Source organism: Melozone crissalis, unplaced genomic scaffold (genome assembly GCF_028551555.1).
Source record: "Melozone crissalis strain CALT ecotype California unplaced genomic scaffold, PUWL_Pcris_2 ptg000005l_1, whole genome shotgun sequence".
NCBI classification, from domain to species: Eukaryota; Metazoa; Chordata; class Aves; order Passeriformes; family Passerellidae; genus Melozone; species Melozone crissalis.
Genome location: NW_026535783.1, coordinates 52524733 through 52546960, shown reverse-complemented (window position 1 = coordinate 52546960; position 22228 = coordinate 52524733). Strand labels below are relative to the sequence as shown.

The 22228-nt window shown below is 40.5% G+C and overlaps 1 protein-coding gene across 1 annotated transcript in view; it reads right to left on the bottom strand.

The window, feature by feature from the left end:
• SCAMP1 (secretory carrier membrane protein 1) overlaps positions 1-19994 on the bottom strand; it is a 41404-nt gene extending 21410 nt beyond the window's left edge. The window contains exons 1-2 of the mRNA XM_054287566.1: positions 19811-19994; positions 6905-6982 (exon numbers count right to left, since the gene is read on the bottom strand). Coding sequence (XP_054143541.1) covers positions 6905-6982; positions 19811-19867 — 135 coding nt within the window. The 5' untranslated portion in view covers positions 19868-19994. The remainder of the gene's footprint in view (positions 1-6904; positions 6983-19810) is intronic.
• Between the last annotated feature and the right edge of the window lie 2234 nt (positions 19995-22228).

Genomic DNA, 22228 nt, shown 5'->3' with positions numbered 1-22228 from the left:
ATTATCTACAACAGACAAAGAACCTAGTGAAGAAAGCATCAAGATCATAGATAATTTCAAACTGAAAGGGATCTATAAGGATCATGGAGTCCAACTCCCAGCTTAAGTTGGTTAAGCAGGACCCTCCCCTCAGGGACCAATTCTGGCTCTGACTAATGACTGTATTGTCTCTAAAGTGTTTGTCTCTTGCTCACAGAATACCCTTCTCCATAATTTTACCAGGCACTGGAGTGAAAGTTATTGGCCTGTAATTACCAAAGTCTTCCCTCTTTGTCTTACTGAAAACTGGGACAACATTTGCTAGCTTCCAGTCAACTAGTACTTTTCCTGACTCCCATGACCATTGAAAATTAACGTGGAGAGGACCCACGATAGTGATCAGCTAGCTCCGTCAGTACAGTGGGATGAATTGCATCAGGCCCCATTGACTTACGTGCATTCAGGGGGAACAGTAAATCTTGAACACCTTCAGAGTTTACAAAGCCTTCAAGAGCCACAAGACTACAAGAGTCCCTGGGCCCATCAGTGGTAGAGGTAAAAAAGATAGAGGTAAAAAAGGCACTAAACATCTCTGCTCTGTCCACACCCCTAACTGTGAAGTGACTGACCTCATCAAGTAATAGACCAATATTATCTCTGAACATCCTTTTGCTGTTGACTTTTTTAAAAGGTCATTTTGTCATCTACCACAGTGCTGCCCAGCTTGGATGCTCATCAAGCTTTAACCACACAAATCTCCTCCCTGCAGTGGCAAACAGCATCTCTGCAAACCCTCTTGTGTCATCTGTCCTTGTTTTTAATGTCTAAACACCTCCCATTTTTATTTAAGTTCTAGAAAAAGATCCCTGCTCAGCCAACTTGGCCTTCTGACTCACTTTCTTGAATAACAATACTTTGAAATTGCTTGCTCTTGAACTCTTAAAAGATGACTCTTAAAAAAATTACCATCGTGCTTTTTAAACTCAGTTTGATCTAAGTCTTCCTTCCAAACTAAAGTACTTATTTTTATAACCCTAATCAAAGCTGAGAAGCAAAAAGAATACCACAGCTACTTACAATGAAACAAACAGAAGTATTCAAATCCCTTGGAAAATCATTTAGCTCCCAAAATAATGCTCAACAAAAAGCTCTGCTACACAGACTGGGCTTTTCATAGAAGTGAGGAGCACTGCAGTATGTATCAGTATACTCTCAAGCTCTAGCATTGTGCTCACACCCTGGGCTGCATCCATAGAAGCTTAATCAGAAGCAGCCTGTGTCAGGGGAAGCAATTCTGTTCCTCCTCTCTCCTCTCATGACACCCCAACTGGATTACTGCATCCAGCTCTGGGATCCCCAATCTAAGAATACCACAAACATAGTGAGTTCAGAAGAAGGACACCAAGAGGGTCAGAGGAATGAGGCACCTCTCCTGTGAGGACAGGCTGAAAGCTGGGTTTGTTCAGCCTGGAGAAGAAAAGGCTCTGGGAAGACCTTACAGAACATTCTAGTACCTGAAAGACAGCTTAAGCTGGCTGCACCTTGAGAGAAACCTAGAACAAAGAAGTTCCTGGGCTTCTATACCCTCACAACCTATGACCTCATTCTCCACATGTTCTTTATATGCTCTGCATATGTATGCCTTTTGGTCCCATATGATTTTTGATGTGGGGCCTACTAGTTCTTTATGGAATTCTTTATGTGTCGCTGTATTTATCTGGACAGACTTGCAGCTTCAATTGCAGCTTCTTAATCATTCAGCCTGCATTTGTCTTAGAGGCTCCCTTCACAAAATTAAGTAACACTTAAAGAACAGTTCAACTTCTCAAAGTGAAAGTTTGTAGTTTGCAGCCTAAGGTTTCAGCAATAGTCAGTTTCAAAACAATCAGAACACAGTTTAAAAAAATCATCTAACTAAACTTGTTTTCAACAGCTGACTGGAGATAGGTGTTCAAAAGACATTCTCTCTTGAATTGATTCCTCTTACAGGTGAAGTTTATTTATTTGGGACGGGTTAAAAATTCCAGAATAAGTTAGGAGTGGATGATGTTTGATTTCTTACAGAATTCTGTATTTTCTGCTGTGTTTAGACACAAGATGGAAGGATAGGGAGCTATCCAGGAATTTGCTGTACAAAAAAAGTTGACAGAAATACATCTCTTGAAACAACAACAGAAAATTCAACTTCACTAATGATTTTATCCCAATTTTCTAATGCAGCAATTTGAAATTGGTTGCTATATGCACTATTATGTATAGGTATTGCTGAAGTTTGGAAGATGTAGCTGGGGGTTTGTATTCTATCACCACCTGTTAGAGGTGGGGCAGTTATCTTCTGGGGAAGATAACTTTTAATCAGGCAGATTTCTTTCTCTCTTCCACAACCAATCCTCCCTCCAGAGAGATATCTTCTGTTAAGACGGGCCATTGAATCTCACTGCATGACTGATAAAATTACATCAACCCATTGTGAGATGCTCCGCCCAGGGGAGGAGTCAGGCATTCCTACCTGGATATAATCTGAGATTTGGAACACCACAGTTAGCCTTTTCCCACTGGATTCCCAGAGAAGCAACTTTCTTCTCCACTGCATTCCCAGAGGAAGACCAAACCCACCTACACCACCACAAGACCTTCAAAGGAAAATTCCACCCTTCTACAGGATCGCTGCTCCAACAGAACCGCACCTGGCACTGCAGGAGGACTGCAGCCACCATTGAATGGGAGTGCTACCAACACTCTGATCCACAGGGTGTCAGGCTGTATTCTGACTCTGTCAGTGTTGCTTTGTATTACTGCAATTTTTAATTTTATTTTTATTTTCTTCCTCAACAAAGAACTGTTATTCCTACTCCCATATCTTTGCCTGAGAGCCCCTTAATTTCAAAATTATAACAATTTGGAGAGAGGGGTTTTACATTTTCCATTTCAGGGGAGGCTCCTGTCTTCCTTAGCAGACACCTGTCTTTTCACACCAAGACAGGTATATATGGGTATACATGCATATATGGGTGTATAGGCTTATCTATACACAAAGAGTGCTCCGAAAAGTTCAGAACATAGACGCAGGAGGAGATTAAAACTCTCTTTAACATAATTTCATTAAATGATGAAGCAGAAATATTAATTGCATAATCTAATCTTCATTGCTGATCTTCAGAAACATGACAAAAGATACAATGTAATCTCCATGGTGACTACTGGAGCTGGAGATAAAACCACTGAAGATCAGCCAAGGATACTACAAAAATATGACATTTACACCACTGCCTACTTTTTTTTTTGTTTAACAATCAAAAACAAGACCGATTTTGAAATCCGATAAACATAAAGGGAAAAAAAACCCTAACAAAACTGATTTGTCATGTTAGATACTAAGGTGGTGCCATATGCAACCAAAAGCCTCCCATGCCTACTTGCTCTTCTCCATAAGGCATACATGTTACCTTCCTACCACTGAAGGTAAAGAATGAAAAAAAGTCAAGGCACAAAAATATCAGAAGCCAGTAAACAAAATAATGAATACTGAGAAAAAGTAGAATATAGGGTTTTTTTTTTCTGTGTCCCATCCTGTATCCAAAAAAGACTGGTAGGAAGTACCTCACTTGACAAAGGAAGGCATAACTGAGACAATGCAACTAATATTAGTATTCAGATTGAAATCACTTTCTCACACAATAATCATCCATTGAAATCCATCTGGATTTGAAATGGAGAAATATTTTGCACTCTAGCATACTTCATTAACCTCCATTTGGAGAGAATGGGGAAAGAATCACAAACACCAGTCTGAAAGGAGACCTCAAGGACCATCTAGTCCAACTTCTCTTAGTAAAAGCACGGTCTAAACAATATGGCCTAGCACTCTGTCCAGTTCAATCTGAATGCTGCAGAATCCAACAATTCCCTGAGGAGATCAGTCAAGATAAGTTGCGGATCAGGTTGTTCTCATTGTGAAACATTTTGTTCTTGTGTGCAATTGAATGTTCCCAGCAGTAACTTTTAGGCACCACCTCCCATCTTTCACTTGTGACTTCTTGTAAAAGTGGAGTCTCCATCTTCTCTGCAGTCACCTTTTAGAGGCTAGAATATGGACTTAAGGTCTTCCCTAAGACTTCATTTCTCAAAGCTGAACAAACACAGTTTCCTCAATCATTCCCCGTATGTCAGGCTTCCCAGGTCTTTGACTGCCTTTGTGGCCCTTCTCTGGATCCTTTCCAGCCTGTCCACATCTTTTATGTACAGCCAGGATGAAAACTGAATGCTTTGTTAATTCTAGAGTCTGCAAGATACCATCTTGGTACAACCACTATAAATCTGACAACTGACTCCCACCAAAACTACTTGCATGCTTTCGCTCTGAGCAGTACACAAAACAGAGTGATTCTATCCCTATTTGATGGGCATCAGACAGAGATACTGACAGACACTTGGGTACTTCCCCAAGTCTAAAATTCATAGACCCTGCTTCTAGCTCTGGTTTTCCAGTCTATGAAGGTGTTCACTTCCAGGGTCTCTTCAACTACTCTTGTTGCACATATTTCTTTGTATACACACATAGTATGCTCCTCTCTTGCATATAAACCTGTCAGAAAAACAGAGCTGAGCACTTGGAATTGTGAGTATATCCTCAGATACCTAGGTACACTCTTTCAAATGCATATAATTACTGAATAAATACTCGTATGTTCAGCACCCACAAGATAGAGAGGAAGGTGAGTAACACAAAGGTTGATTATTACTGCACTCTTAATTTTTTCAGTCTTGCTTGTCAAGTAAATCTGTGCAAGTTCTTTACCTCCGCAGAGAAGTGTTCATTCAGTGGATAATTTTCATTAATCTGTAAACATGCCAGAGATTATTAACTGCATCACAGGGCATTGTAGATCTGACCATTGACTTAGATTTCTTTCATCAGCCCAGCTTTTTGAGTAACATCTCTAATGAGCAATCAGAATTTTCTATCCAAGCACATCTGACTGTTCAAAGCCAGATAATCTTAGCCATATACTTCAGCTCTCCTTTTCCCACAAAGCTGCATGTTAAAACAAATACAGAAATAATAAAAGAAGTCAGAATAGCTTGAGATTATATTTTTGTAAAACAAGATCTACTTTCTTGTAGATCTTTCTTGGTCAATACAAAGTAATTTCAAAAGTCTTCAAGCTTGATAAAACAAAATCTAACATAATTCCTGATGCTGTGACCAAGGAGAAAATAATTTTGGAGACTTACTTAACATTGTTGCTAGCTGTAAATATTCTGCCTTGAACAGCTGATCCAAGGCATACCCAAAACCAAGCTTCCTCCACACAGAATTTTAAAACTGTATGAAATCTTACTGTTTCATTGCTATGCGAGTCTGCTCTCCCTGCTCCCATTATTTCCCACAATCTTGCTCAAGTTATCACCAGCAACAGTTGCAGTGGATCCATCTGGTTGTGAAAACTATAACCAGCTCTTAAGAAAGTCTTGGGGGAAACAGATAACAGTACCCAAGAGCTGATCTGAGCAATGCACCCAGCTAAACATAGTGCTAACAAAGATTTGACTCAAGCCAAGTTTAGAAGAAGCTACCTTCTGTAATTGGTATGCAAATATGACCACAAATAAATCACCTTACTTCATAAGCAGCGCACAGCCCAGGGCCCCTTGAGCTCTCCCATACAGCAATGGGTTGCACACCAAGACCTCCCCTTAAATAGGGACACATCTCAGCATTGCTCCTCAAGGCAGATAAATTCTTGCCACAACAGATTTTCAGTAACTGACACTAAACTTTGAAATCTTAGCTAAATGATAGAAAGGGCTGATTATGCACATGTAGTCCTTTAGACATATATCACTGACAAAATCTGGGACTAGGTCTGGATCCATACATACCAAACCCCCAGCCCTCAGAAAGGAGTCCAGAAAGCAATGGGGCCCTTTCTGAACCTCATGACTAAACAGGAAGGCCTTCCTGACAGCTTTTTCTGACTGTGTCCTCTGGGCAGTAATCAAATGCACCTCACCATCAAATCTTGTTAAACCACTTTACCACCACATTTGCATTTCCTATGCAACTTTGTTAAAATGATGGTTTATATCAATTAACATAAGCTCCTTCTCTCTCACAAGTGAATTCTGTTGCTGCATCCATGGCATTGCAAATACTCAAATATGAACACTCCCTAACAGCACTACCAGATTTGTCATAAAAAGTAAGACCACATTTTAAAAATATGGTATTAAATATTTATGAATTATAGTGACAGACAATAACTAGCCACATACTTTAATAATCTTGCACAAGATCTTCACTATCAAAAGCAGCATTGAAAAATGCAGTTACAGTATGTATTTACTATCCTATTTCTTGTATTCCTCCCCACAACAGAAAAGCACAAGGTATATTGAAACAATATAAATTACAGGCATAAAGCAACTGTTTCTCTGACATAATTTTTTCCTTTCACTACTGCACCACTATACAAAGCCTGTGGACCATTATTTAAACACGTTTTCCTTATTCTGAACCACATTTTCATTAAGTGAAACAAAAATCAAAAGCAAAACGCTGGGTAAATGTGCCACACTCATGAGCTCCAAAGCTAGTGAAATGCATAAAACCACAAGGACTGGCTATCAGAAGTCTGTAAAACCAGGAAAAATAATTTAGTAAAACTATCAGAAGTTACTAAAAACAGGAAAAAACTTCAGTTCTGTTTTGGTCTCCTTTCAGCAGGCCAATCTTCCTTAACAAGTCAAAGCTCTGTGAAATCAACCTTGCCAATGCATCCTCCAAATATTTAATGGAACTATCTGTTCTTCCACATCTTCCACCACCTGTAGCCAGCCCATTCTACAACATCAGTCTCAATTCTGAAAAGAAAACCTCACAAATGAAAGATTAACAGCATGATTAGGAAATAAACATGCTTACTGTTCTTGAATCAGAGAATGGATTGTACTCATCAAGCCCTGGAGGAACGTTTCTTGTCACTTGTGTAACAGAAGGATCCTAGAAGAGGAAACAGTTGTGTAAATCTGTGCACATGAATATAATCAAAAAGGTGACACACATATCATCATATCATATAAAAGTCAGATTTTGTTTCAAAGTACAAAAGGTTTGTTTTCACTAAAAAAGTCTGTAAACATCTACCTCTTTATCTCCCAAACTCACATCATTTAATTCTGAGCTTCTTATAAACCTAGATTAACACAGTGTTAACAGAAATCCCATCTGTCACATATTTGATTTATAAGGAAAAAAAGCTCTCATGAGAGAAGGGAAAAAACCTCTATCCTACTATGTTGACCAGGCATGGACTCCAGCCTATACACCTGAAAAGCACAACAGAAGAAAAGAGCTTCCGGTAACCCTTGGACTTCCCTACACAGAAGTACACCCGACCGCATCAAGAACAGAGAAAGCATTTAATAAAAATGAAGCTGAAGAAACAGGGTCCCATAATGCCAAAAGCACTTCTGATTCAGCTTCTATTTGAACTACTAAAATTAAGGAAAAACGTTTAACTTTTTTCTACCTCAAGTAATTATACAGCAAAAAAGACTGCTCAAGATTTAGCTTGAGAAAACAATTTCAGAAATTAAACATTTCTCTGTGCTACTGACAGGGAGGCTTTGTTCTGCAGAAGAGCCCACTACAATGGACCATACCAACTTAGTCTGAAAAAACCTGTACTTATTCCATGTGATGCCTGGTTCTATCACATTGTTTCTGCACCTTAAAATTTTTGCTTTTTCAGAATATAACAATGGATAAAAGGTAGGTTTTCTTGAAAATCGGTAAATCCATTTATTCAATAGTGTTAGTTACATATTTACATAAATGTACCATATTTTATATGTACACCAAACATAAAAAAGAGCTACATATATACTTATATATGTAAGTATTTACTTATTTGATAACTATGATGTTTAAATATATAGATATATATAGATATTTTCTCATTTCCAACAGTCTAGTTCAACATTAGAAAAAAAACCTGGAGTTGATAAAGACTGTAAAGAAAATAAATATATAGTTACATATATTTACATTTATATTCCCTTTGAAGAGAGATACACTTAAAACCTTTACATGCGACGCAAAGGATAACAATAAGGGCTTTTACAGGTATGTTAAGCAGAAAAGGAAGGTTAAAGAAGTTCACCCCCAAAAAGGCTGCTGGTAACAATGGAAAACTGGTAACAATGAAGGAAGAGAAGGTTGAGGTACTCAACATTTTTGCCTTAGTCTTCACAGGCACCTCTCTTCCTACACCACTGAAGTGGATAGTTGACAGGAAAAGAACTGGGAGAACGAAGTACTACCCACTGTATGAGAAGATCAGGTTCATGACCACCTGAGAGACTGAAATTTACCTAAGTCTGTTGGACCTGACAAGATGCATCCCAGAGTCTTGGGGGAATTGCCTGATGTAGGTGCCGAGCCACCCTCCATGACATTTGAAACATTATGGTGCTCAGGGCAAGTCCCAGGTGACTGGAAAAGGGGAAACACAGTAGCCATTTTTAAGAAGAGCAGAAAGGAGAACCCTGGGAACTACTGAATTGTCAGCCTTGCTTCTGCACCTGGGAAGATGATGGAACAGATCCTCCCAGCAGCTGCGTTAAGGCACATGGAGGACAGGCAGGTGATTGAGGACATCAGTGACAAGTGTCCCTCAAAGATGTGTACTGGGACCAGTATTATTTAATATCTTCATTAATGACGTAGACTATTGGAATCCCAATGAATCCCAATATTACCAGGTAGATGGTGCCTGGGCCAGTCTGACCCTCGCTGCTGGGCCAAAGGCAGCAACTGTGGTGTATCACCCCAGAGACACCTTTAGCTTGCTGGAGGTTGCAGCTGGGCAGCTGAACAAGCCCAGGCTTGTTAGGAACTCCGTTTACCTCAGGAGAGAAGGCTTCAGGCTATGGTGAGGAGGAAGGGAGACGGATTCTGCCAGAGGGTTAATATCCAGAGCTTTATTCCATGGTCACAGAGGTCTGAATCTTGGTTACAGCTCCAACAGAATAACAAGCACATGGTCTGATTCACCTTTTAAGCTCCGGGACAGGGGGAGGGGAGGGACAGGTGAGCCACCAACCGGGTGGGAGGGGCAGGGTCTCAAGGGACAAGGGACACCTAAACAGGCCAATGACCCCCAGGCCTGAAGGGCATCCTTTGAAAGTGACGAACCACAGGATGCCTTGCTGAAATGTTAAGCCTGATTGACAGAATTCACTCAGCAAGGGGGCGAGGGGGAAGGGAGAGGGGTATTGCCATGCCTGGGGAAAAGACCCGGAAGTTTAAAACAGGATATTACAACACACCGCAACAGTAGACAGATTGAGTGCACACTCAACAAATCTGCAAATGACCCCAAGCAGAGTGGTGCAGTTGACACAGCTGAAGGATGACATGCCATCCAAAAGGACCTGGATAAGCTCTAGAAGAGGGCCCATGGGAATCTCATGAGGTTTAACAAGGTCATGTGCAAGGTGCTGCAGCTGGTTCAGAGCAGGCCTGGTACCAGCACAGGCTGGGCATGAACAGATCCCAGCAGCCCTGCCCAGAAGGGCTTGGGGGTGCTGGTGGCTGAGAGGCTGGACCTGCCCCAGCCATGGGCACTGCCAGCCCAGAGAGCCACACATGTCCTGGGCTGCATCCAGAGCAGGGTGGGCAGCAGGGCAGGGAGGGGATTCTGCCCCTCTGCTCTGCTCTGCTGAGACCCCACCTGCAGGGCTGCATCAGCTCTGGGGGCACAGCACAGCAAGGACAGGGACCTGCTGGAGGGAGTCCAGAGGAGGCCACAGAGAGATCAGAGAGATGGAGCACCTCTCCTGCAAGGACAGGCTGAGAGAATTGGGGTTTTTCAGCCTGGAAAAGAGAAGGTTTCAGGGTGACCTAATTGTGGCCTTCCAGTACCTGAAGGGAACCTACAAGAAAGAGAGAGACTTTTTACAAGAGCATGTAGTGACATGTAGGAATAGGGGCATGGATTCAAGCTGAAAGAGAGTGGGTTTAGATTAGATATTGTGAAGGAATTCTTTACTGTGAGGGTGGTGAGACACCAAAACAGGTTGCCCAAGAGAGTCGTGCATGCCCCATCCCCAGAAGTGTTCAAGGCCAGGCTGGATGGAGCTCTGGGCAACCTGGTCTAGTGGAAGGTGTCCCCGCCTATGGGCTGGAGAGATGGAACTAGATTATCTTTAACACTCCTTATCACCTAAGCTGTTCTATGATTCTATTACATTTTTTTTTTTAAAGTGACTTAAGTCACTTCCTTTTTAAAAAAGTAAGTGACTTAATCTGCAGTTAAGTTAATACAGAAATTATTCAGCAAAATGAAATAAAAATCAAGTTTAAATGCAGACTTTGCTTTCTTAGAATCAGCATCTATTATGGCCTTAGCTTAGTCTTGTAAGCAGGAACTTTATCTGCAGATGCAGGAAGAGGACTTTCTTAATGGCTGCAGTCAACTTATTTACAGCTAGGAAAAAAAAACAGGGCAGAACACCAACCAATTCTAAAATTCAAAGGAACAGAGCAAATGAAAACAAGTCTGTTTATTCCAATAGCTATACTCACAAAATTGTTAATATAAGGCAATTTTAAAAGTTTGCTACAAAAAAGCTTAAGAAAAATCATTGCCTCAAAAATTAAAAACTTATATGTTGTCTATTTTAAACAAATTCATATATATAAGCATACTTAAAACACCCTCTAGTCACAAACCACTTTTCATTAAAGCATACATTTAGCTCCAAAACAGTACTCCAGTGGTCCCTGAACAAGAATAATCCTTTCTAAAGATGCATACAAAACAATGTTAAATGCAATTCAATATCAGCTTTCTTATATTTGACCCATCTTTAATTAGCTGCTTCAAAACAGCCATGCTGGTGAGTCTCCCTCACAAGCCTTCGATAGTTACCATGCTAGACTCAAATACATTGTTACAACAAATGACTATCATCAGGTCTTACATAAACTGGCAAACTAATTAATTGTTACTATTTTATTTGCTATAATGGCGATCACAAAAGACCGAGCAGATGAACCACAAAAAAGAGGGTAAACATGGTGCTGTGAGTATGCTTCCTGTCAAAATTCAACCAGAAATTACTTGAAATGTTGAACAGAAAAGTACATAAAAATGTGCAAATAATTAAATATAACATTTGAATTATACATTGGGCATTGGGATATGGGAGAGAACCAGAAAGGAAAAAGCAAATACAACTTGTGGCTGTTAAGAAAACAGACAGTTTAAAGGTGGGAGGGGAGAGGGGAAGGTAGAGGCAAAAAAAAAAAGGCAACAAAACCCCTCAAGGCAAGCAAAGGCAATTGCTCACCACCTCCCACCATGTCCATTCAGCTTCTGAGCAATGGTTGCTTGGAGCAGCTCCACCACTTTCTACCACCACTGCCAGCCTTGCTGCCAAGCACAATGTTATGCAGCATGCAAGGTCCCTCTGGTCAGCTGGGGTCAACAGTTCTGCCTGTGCCCCTCCCAGCTTCTTGCCTGAGTCTACTCCCTGAGAGGAAGCAAGAGTGTGAAACAAAGATGGTCTTGGTGCTGCGCAAGGACTGCATAGCAATGTGCAAGCACATTGGTGCCTTCCCAGCACTGTTTTGGTCACAAATCTGAAGCACAGTACAACAGGGACTGCTATGAAAAAAATTAACTCCATCCTAGTAAGGCCTAGTATGCTTATTTCAGTCTTTACTGGAATTAATTACATTAATGTCAATTAGCAGAGCATAAAACACTTTGTTCATGCTTTCAATGTGATACCCCTTTCAACAATGCTCTCATATAATTCCCTCTTCCACAGAAAAATGTTCAAGTATAGACACATGTGCAACTTGTGATTGCTAGCCATCAGCCACACAGAGAAATGGCAGGTCTAATTACTATGACTTGAATAGTACTTAGGATTTTAGGTTGAATTAGCTGCTTAAAAAGCATATTTCAACACTGAACTTGTGTTTGAAGAGTGCTCTGCTAACCAAATAACTGAACCAAATCAGCCTGCAGACTGTAAATTCAATTATTTGCATAACTACAATATCAGACTCATGAGACATCCACTGAACAGCAACCATTTCCAACAAGCATGAAACAGTGGTCTAGTCAAATTCAGAAGAGCAACCCATATTCAGAAAATAAAACATACAAACAAGAATCAATATCTGATGAAAGAAAGTCTTTTTTCTTCAAGTTTCCAAGAAGACCATGGTTAAAACTCCTCAGATCTCTCTGTACATCTACTGTGACATTCCAACACTAACAATGAAAGAGAACATATGCTGAGACAACAGGGTATACTAGAGCAAGTCTTAGCACTCAAAAATAAGTTCAACACTTAAATACACACAGTGATTAGAGCAAGAAGCCCTTTGTCAAAAGTCAATTGTCATTCTGAATTAACAATTGCTACACCTCTGCCAAATATTGCTATTGTTTACTAAAGTAGCAGCAGCTCTAAAAAAAACCTGAATGACCCAGAGGACATTCAATAAAAGCTCTATTCAAGTAAAGCTTCATTACTCAGCAAAGGAAGAAAATACAGTTGTATAGAAATACACAACTCCACCACTGCAAGTAGCATTGAAATTCTGCATTCCGAAAACTTGAATTACATAGTGAAGACTTCTATTGAAGTTTGTGACACAGAAAGACTCAAGTAAACCAGTCATCACAGGAAAACAGGAATGCCACAGCTGAAGGAGGCAAGTACCAATCTGGAAATTCATATCTCTCCTATAACTCATTCACTGCTACCACCATCCGCAGCTCTTCACAGTCAGGGTGCCCAGGTGTAGGTGCTATTCTAATTGTTCTGAACACCTACAGTGCATCAAATGACTGATACTAACAGGAGCTACACTTCATATTTCAAAACACTACTTACTACATTTCTGAAGAGATTAGACACTACATCCCACAAAACACAAAGAATTGTTTTGAATGATTTACCTTACACTCATTGCATCTTATTTTAAAAATGGGGCAAATGCCAACTCATCTAAACACAGTGATGACAATTGTGAAGCACTCATACTCACTGATGCAAAATAAAAAAAAACACTGAATTTAGAAATTGTTCAGGGTTTGAATAATGAATACAACCAACACATGTTGTGCAGAATGACATACTCAGAAGCTAAGCCTTTAAATGATTGCTGTCAAATTTCTATGTTGCATGACATGCATGTTCTACTGGTTAAAAACAGTAAAAACTAATATTACACAAGAGTAAGTGAATCTATGCTGTAATAATTTATTTTCTGTATCTCATGTTCCACCCAGTCTTATCTCACCCAAACTCCTTCTGATCTTTTTATTTAACAATTAGTCATACAATCACAGAACAGAATTAAAAACAGACTATTTTTCATATCCAGCTATTGTAGCTATTGATGCATTTAAGTCACACAGTCATTTCAGACGACATTTTCAAGATCTGAATTAGTTAGGAGACCAAAGTTTTAAGAAAGTAGCGCAACTTAATTAATTTAGCCATTTTCCATCTAAATCTTTCCTTTTACCTGCTTCTTGCAGTCTCTCTCCAGTACCGTCAATCTCAAAATGAAATATTAACATACTTTTTAAAATCCTGACAAGACAGGTACAAGCAGCAACCTATTTCTTATGCCAAGAATGGGAAAGTCATAAAAACCACCTCAACACACAGTAACACAAACTGAGAAAACAAACACAGAAAAAGCAACACATTTATATTTCATACTGACAAGAGCATCTATAGAACTATTAAAAGCATCTTCTGTGTCAAGGTAACAAATTCTGCTCACATCACTCAGGTATAGATAAAATTAATTGAATTCTCAGTTATCACAGAGGATGTACTAACACAATTAACTACAAACAAGGATGTTTAAAACAGAGCAGAACAATCCATACTATGTGAGCATTTACAGCCTTCTGAAAAACAGAATTGAAGTGAATAGACCTCTGTCGTCTAGGAGACCAAAACTAGTCATCAGCTACCAGTTTCACTAACATGGAAGACACTACCAAATTAAAGACTGAAGAAGTAAATACATCTCTAACAATGGTTGGTATTACTCTTCACTGGACATGGGCCCAGAATTTTTCCCCCACCAGTAAACAACTTATATAAAATACACAATATAGTAATAATCTCAAAAACAGCATCAGCTAAGCTTATACTGTTAGTTGTGATTTTAAGTGAAGGGAATATCGTGAACTAGGAATCAGCCTGTCCAAACCGTCATTCATACTGCTGAAAAAACTTTTCACTTTGAGGAATACCTACTCTTCCATCAAAAGACAAAAGCATTTTCTGCACAGAACATTTTTTCAGTTTAGCCCCAAGGTCTAGCAAGGAAATAAAAGTGGTATTTTATTGTAGAGGTCAGGAAATGGAATTTATTAACACTAAACACTGATTTGGATAGAGATTTTAATGCTTTTACAACACATCAGCAATTGAAAACAATTTCAAATAAAAATCACTGAAGCTACCCAGAACCAAAAAAACCAGTTGGAAAGTAAGATTTAAGTAAGAATTCATCCTGAAGTTTTGTGGATTTTGATTCTGGGGGTGGGAAGAGGTTATAGTAACAGTAACAGTTGTACTTCCTGCTCTCTCTGAAGTACTCCCTAAAATAACACCACAGGGTCAGAAAATTAAGTGTTAATTTCTGTTGCAAAAATGCAATACAAAATGCCTGAAACTATTGGTCTAACTTTTTTGATTTCTTGAACAAAGAGAAAATTATCCATCACACTTTACATGAACAGGTTCTGGAGTGTTTCTCCATCCCATAAGAATGCCAGATTAAGCCTCTGAAACTGCAATTCACACATGTGGAATAAACATTTGGTAAAAAAATTCTGAACTTCCAATAATAAAAATACCCAAGTAGCCACATAACAGTTCCTTCATAATTCCAAATTTTTCAAGTTTATCATAGCAAATACTGCCTGTTCTATGTGACATTCATCACATGAAAGCAGAGCTGTGAAGGGCTCTGAGCAACTGAGCAAGGCAAGATCCCCACCTCTGAAACCTAGAAGAACTTCAGAGACTGAGAAGGCCAAATTTGTCCTAAAGTTTGCACCAGCCTCACCTTCCAATGGAGTACTGGAATGCCTAACAAAGTATCACCCCCATCTCCCAGCTGCTTTCAAACCATTCTCCTTTCCCAGCTATGATACGTGTATGTTCTTCTTTGTAACATTCAATCTCAGTATACACTGCAATAGTAACCCTAGGCAGTATGTGCTAACACTTCAGTGAAAATCTAGAGGGAAAAATGCAGTTATAAGATACTGAATAACCATTAAAACGCTCCACATTTTTAACAGATTACAGTGCACTAAAAGCACTGGTTAAGTGTACTCTTGGCAGCCAACTTCCATGCAGAGCAGCTAAAGGACAAACCACTACCACGATGTTCAACATTAATTTATGCAAGATTTTGGGGTATTCATAATTTTTGAAGACATGAAGGGAAAGCAGATAATAAAGTCAGAAAAAATGCCTATATTTTATGTTCTAAACTAACTTTAAGACAGACAACTTAAATCAGTACATTTTATAGTCAGATACAGGAATTAAAACTCAGTTCTGCATTTAGGCATTGACAAAACTGCTTCATTCTAAAGCTGCACAAACATTTTATGTAATAAGGGTCCCAAATCTTAATAAAAAACTCAGCACTTCTCTTTCTTCCTCTAAGTTTCTACCACTTCAGTTTCACCTCAGCAACAACAATATAAACTGTATAGATTCTGCTGCCACAGAAGGTGACAGTCATTTACACAACTGCTCTCAGTATCAAACATCTGGGTTGTATTTCCCACCAAATCTGTGCTCATGTGAGTCAAGATTAAGCATAATATCCAACTTATAACTGGAATTACTTCTGTACTTAGCTCTAGTGACTCAAGTTATCCTGTGACCTCAGTGGGTGCAATTCAGTGCCATTTCTGGGTATGGCAGAGTACCTCAGCCAACCAAACAAGAATGTCAGTCATGACAGAAGTACGTAACATCTGTCTTTTTGGATTAACAATTCAAAGGTATCAACTCACAGTCTGGATCCCTCATCCCACTCAAAGAAACTACTAAAATACTTAACAATACATACATTTGAGGCCTGCTCTGATTGTGCCCTCCCACACTATATCAGATGAAGAAAAAAGAAAAATCTTCCTATCCCACAGTGATTTGGCATTTCCCTGAAGGTCACCACACACATTTGAACAGAAACGTATCTCAGTTTTCAGGCCTATCATAATTCCTATGGTGTCAAATACATGCATCTGCTCAGAGCTAAACAGATCAGATGAACTGACCCAACGGAATTTATCACACAACTCAGTCTTTATAGCTCTCATCCTACAGCCACCAAAATTAACTGTTTCATATGGTAGGATAATTAACAGTCAGTTTTCTTACCTTTTGCTGTCAGCAAAGATGCAAGGGCCTGTGAAATTCATAGCTCTACTTAAAAAGACTTCTCTGAGTAGTAGGATTGTTCATTTACAGAAGAAAAAAAAATCAAACCAAGAACACAGAACCAACAATTTTTATTGTAGATGAACTGCTGATTGTTTCAGAGTAAATGATACTTGCAGCGAATTTTGAGACTGCTATTTCAGAACCTTTGTAACTGTATCACCTCCCAAGACAGAAGACTACAACTATCACCTATCCTATGACATTAAAAAAAAAAAAAACCACAAGGAGACAGCTACATTAGAAAGATGCTTTTGTTTTATCATAAAAAATTTATTTCATGCTGCTTTACCCTATTTAAGACACACTGTCAGGACCTCGAGGATTCCCAAACTCCTCTTAAGTGGTCAGACCCTCACTCCTTACCTGATCATCACAGGACTGTTGGCTGATCCTGTTTAGTGCTTTCACTGGATGTGGTCCTGGCCCCGGCTTGGCTTTCTAACCTGGGCTCAGATGTGTCTCCTCTCGGTAGATCTGCCTAGCACTGAATGCAGCTACCATCATCACATCTGCTCTGCTTACCCTCTTTGGGTGCTGTGGGACTGCAGCATTTGAAAGTGAGAACTTTACGAAGTGTGAATTCACACTCAAAAGCTAAGACTAGTGCTTCTTAGTAAACGAAATTAATAGATTTCATTACTAACTCGCTTCCAATCGTGATACCCGAGGTTATACCAACTGTGTACTTCTTCATATTGCTGATACATTGTATTATAAAAGGATTCTCACATCTTCATTTTTATGGTACATGGATACATTTTCTTTTGCACAACTTAAATGCTATCAAAAGCTTGTAAATGTTAGCCTGTCACTTTTCTGTTTATTTCAGCACCCTCTGACTTTCAAAAAACCCCCATCTTTTGGATTTGTTGGTATAGCATTCAGAATGCTATTCCCATTTATTTAGAGAGGAAAACTGTTACTTCAAAAGCATATATGACTCTGGATTCAGGTCCATTTTGTTGCTTTTTTTAAAGCAACAAAGAATAAAAACCGCAAAGGTTAAGTAGCCACTTGTATCAAAATCCACAGCACTTAATGATCAAGCCAATAAAGCTAATTTCAGTTTTTCCAGCAGACAATACTTTTGGAAGTCTAAAAGTAAATTAACTACCCAAAATACTCAGCACTAGGTGTTTATACTTTACCTTTGTCTTTCCAGAGAACACTTCTACGTGATTCAACAACAAGCAAGAAGCTCTGCTCTAATATTTTTATTAAAAGACATAGGAACAGTTACAGGAAACCTCCCATGTAGATCACAGACATCCAGTAAAACCAAAATGTTTAAGAAAAAAAAGGATCTATCTTTAGACCTTGGCAACAATGTTCCACCTGATGCCTTCCCACCACCCCTTCTCTGCCATACTACTTTGTGATTTTACATTAGCACAGGAAGCAGCTTCAAAAGCAAGGAAAACAACTAATCACATCATACATAAAATTATCAGCAAAGACAAAAATATGAATACATTACGATAGTGTTTAGACGATATGACTTAGGCTGTAAAGGTACATCTGGAAATACTGGTTCTATGCATAAAGTATTTTAAAACACATAAACATAAATACATACATGCACTAGTACCCACTAATTTCAAAGCTGTTCTGACAACAAGATGGCCATCAAGCTTTAGCTTATATATGAGGTCTTTTGCTCCTTCAAGTTAAATGCACAGGTAAGTAAAGGCATGCAAGATAACTTTTATGGGCAGCAAAGGAGGCTAGAAAAGACTGAAGGAAGGGAAAAAAGCCTCTGAAAAAGTACACAGCTTTCCTGACCCATCTCCTGCAAATGAAGAAGTCCAAACAGAGAGTTCAAGTTACAGAGAAGCTGTTATAGAGTCCTTTTATCACTATGCACTGCAGATGAAAAGAGAGAATGGATTCTGCCCATCAGTAACAACAGAAGTCTTTCCCTACAGAGAAACTGGAATAACCTTTTGCACTTTAAGCAGTATTTTCAAAGTAGAAGTATAATTCAGGTGTGTGCCTAGTTTAGGTCTCACAGCACTACACAGGGCCAGTTCCACAGCCTGATGAGCACTGCAGAGACAGCTATTTTGCATCTAATATCCCTTACTGCCCTGGATTTGGCTAGGTGTTATTTGATTAACTATTAGAAGAATGATTGAAGTAGGAGGAAAAGCATCATGTATTTCTGTTGCTGAAGACGCATTCTAGAATGACACATTTTCAGTTTTGGTGCCAAAAAGAACAGTGCTTACCGACACTGCTACCAGCTCAAACTATTGCTGGCAGCAGACTCAACACAAGGACTTGTGTTCACCTGGAAGATCACTGCACTGCATACAACAAGTGAAAACACATCTTAGCATAAGGAATTCTAGGCTAATTAATACTATTGCCTAAGTTTTGTGACCATAAAAACGAAACTAATTATTCAGAACAACACTAATGAACAAATGTTAGGAACATTATGCTTCCAGCATCTATGCGGAGAGAAGTATGCTTGGCTTGAAATGTAACAGCTCAGTTTTTAAAAACCTTAATTATTCAAGCTAACATTCTAAACTCACCGCCATATACTATCTGTGTGCTTTAAAGTGCCTGCAAAAAGTCCAGTAACATTATCAACGGAGGTAGCTTCAGAAGTTAGTTTGAACTGGATTCAAACAACAAAGAAAACAGAAGGGAAAGATCCAGAGAGGTCAGCTCGTTTTGACAACTGAAGCCAGTGAGTGAAGAAAGAATTCACAGCTGTATGATAAAGTCAACAGTGCAAAACCTAAAAGCTTTAAAGCACATTAAAAAAAAGCAGTTTGAAATGCAGCACAGAATTCATGCCAACCATTGGTACCCTGATTGCTTCAGACAAAGGTAAGGGAACAAGTAAGCTTAAAGGCAGTGGGAGGAAACTAGAGAAGAAGAGGGTAAATTCTCTAATTCATTAAATTTAACTATTTAGCTTAACCAGGCGAAATAAAAAAAAAAAAAACATAGTAGTAGCATTACCTCTAGCACCAAGCTAGTGTCAAAATAAAATCCCCCAAACTTTTCTCTTTTTTTTCCATCGAAATAACGCATCTGAAATACGACTCGTATTATTTTAGGTACAGATGGAAATACGGAGCTCTGAAGTTGTGAAACGCTGCCTTTCCTCCGTGCCCTGCCCCCACCCCACTTCGAGTCTCCGTAGCCCTCTCAGGGCAGAGACCCCGGCCCGCAGCTGCCACGGGGCCCTTCCTTCCCTCCTTCTTCCCTTCCCCCTTTCCTTCCTTGCTTCCTCTCGCGGAAACTCCGAGGCTCGGCGCAGACCGACACCAAGGAAACCGCACGGTTCCCTCACCTTGAAGGGGTTGTTGAGGTCCGGGTCGGCGAAGGGGTTGCTGTCGAAGTCCGACATGGCGGGGGCAGGCGGGCGCTGCGGTCCCCGGCCGGCGGCTCTGCCCCTGCGGCGGCGTCCCGACAGTGCCCGGCTCCGGTGTCCCCGCCGCGGCTGCCACAGCCCCTGTCACAGCCCCGCGGCCCGGGCCGAGCCGAGCCCGCCCCGCCGCACCGACCAGCCACGGACCGCCCAAAATGGCAGCCCCGGAAGTGAAGTTAGGAGTGGGCTGGCCCTGGGATGGAGACAGGGATGAAGGCGGAGCGGCGGCTCCCGGGGCGGGCGGGAGCGGAGCTCATGCCGGAGTCGGGCGGAGTGGGGCGGGACGGGGCGGGGCGGGGGTGAGGCGGAGTGCGAGAAGGGCCGGTCCCAGGACTGGCTGAGGGTTGGCCGTAAGCTGCTGGTTGGAGGGCCTGCAGTTACCGGTCGGCGTCGTATTCGCGGCTGCTCCTCTGGGGCGATGGGGCTGTGTCCCGCCTTCGGTAGTTTAGCGCTGTCTGGGAGCCGGGGGAAGGAAGCCCGGGGCTCTCCGAAGGGCAGCCGGACCGGGGGCGGGCAGGGGCGGCCTGGCGCGGTGTGTGCGTGGGTGTCCCGGCCCCCGAGCAGCCCGTGCGGCCTCCCCGGCCCTCCGCGGCCGTCAGGGCGGGTCGGGACAGCCGGGCTGGTCTGGGAAGGGAAGTGGACGTGGTAAGGTAGAAAGCCTTGCTCGGTAAAAAACGCATTTAGTCTCTCGTTCCTGCCTCCTGTTGGGATGGTAAATAGTTAACCCGGCTGGTGGCTTCAGGTGACTTGTACAAAGGTTCTACAAGGATAGTAGGGAAGGTTTGGCTTTGAACCACGGTCACAAAAACTCGCTTCCGTGGGAGGGAAGCATTAAAAAGGCCTCTTGGAAGTATTCAAGCATTTCCAACAGTTCAAAAGACTTTAAATACTTCCTCAGAAATGCTGACAGTGCAGTTTGAAAAACCTGGTCCAAAAGATGCAAATAAAAGCAAAGGAGTACCTTTAGTTCAGAGCTATGGTTTAAATGTGAAATTCAGTGCTACTAAAACAGTCTACATTGATGCAGCACTTTCAAAACCAGCAGATCCTGAATTTCCTTACATGCTTTCTAGAGAAAATATTTGGAGTTTCATTTAAATTAAAAAAAAAAGTTGAGGCACGTCAGACAAAATAAAATGGTTATGGTAGTAAACCTGTTCTTTTTTGCTATTCAAATGTGTATTTTTTTCCCCACACAATAATGTAGCCTGTGAGGCACACTAGTGTTAGCACTTCTATAATTTTTAATAGCTCTACATGTATCATTACTCTGATCTTTGTGCTGACAGTCATTACAATTAGGCCATTCTGTCAACAGGTCAGGAGGAGTACTCTAGGTAAACGACATTGATTTTGCGTGTATCGGTAAGGAAAGCAATACTTGCTTCAGGGTCTGCTCTGATTTATGCAGACGTTTCTCACTTTTTGTGAAGTACTGTGAAGTATACTGTCAGACATAAAATGGTATGGAAATGGGACAAATCATAAAAGCATAGTTTCTAAGCAAAACACTTTCCACTTCTTGGTTGCTATGAAGTGTAAAATACTTTTTAAAAATTTACAAGGCAGGTTTTGCACAATCAACAGAAGTACACCACAGTATTATTTCTAATCTTACATATATCTCAGTTATGGTGACAGCACATGAAGTCATATTGTTTTCCCATATTCACCCATGGGCATATATATCATGGCTCAATATATGTTGGTAGTCTAAATGCTGTGTGCACTCACAACTGTATTTGCTTCTCTTTGAGCTAAACATGAATGAATGCATGCATGCATGAATGAATGCAAGATTGGATGAAAATAATGCATTTTCCTGTATGGTTGCTGGTGCTTCAAATCGCGCATTTGACATTGTGACATTTCTCTGATAATAATTTGTGCACAGAGGAATAATCTGTCCTATGCCTTCCAAGGCAATTATGAAACTGCAATGGGAGGTTTTCTTTGGAAAGAATACTAGGTATTTTACAAAAACATCAGGCTGGCATCCAGTCAGCTAGTGGGGTTCTGCAGGGCTCTGTCCTCTTCAACATACTCATTCACTTGGACACAGGATTTGAAGGAATACAGTTTGCTGGCTACATTAAACTGTGAGGAGATGTTGACTCCTTTGAGGGCAGAGAGGCCCTGCAGAGAGATTGAAACAAAATAGAGAGATGGACAATCACCAACCATGTAAAATTTAACGTCCCAGATTCTGGCCTGGGATGGGATAATCCTGGATGTACAGACAGACTGTTTCTGTTGCAAGAAAGAGCTCAGAAATCCTTCATTCTGATTTATGAAATGCTAGTAACTTTATTGAAAAATAACTCTTAGTAGAGAATGGGT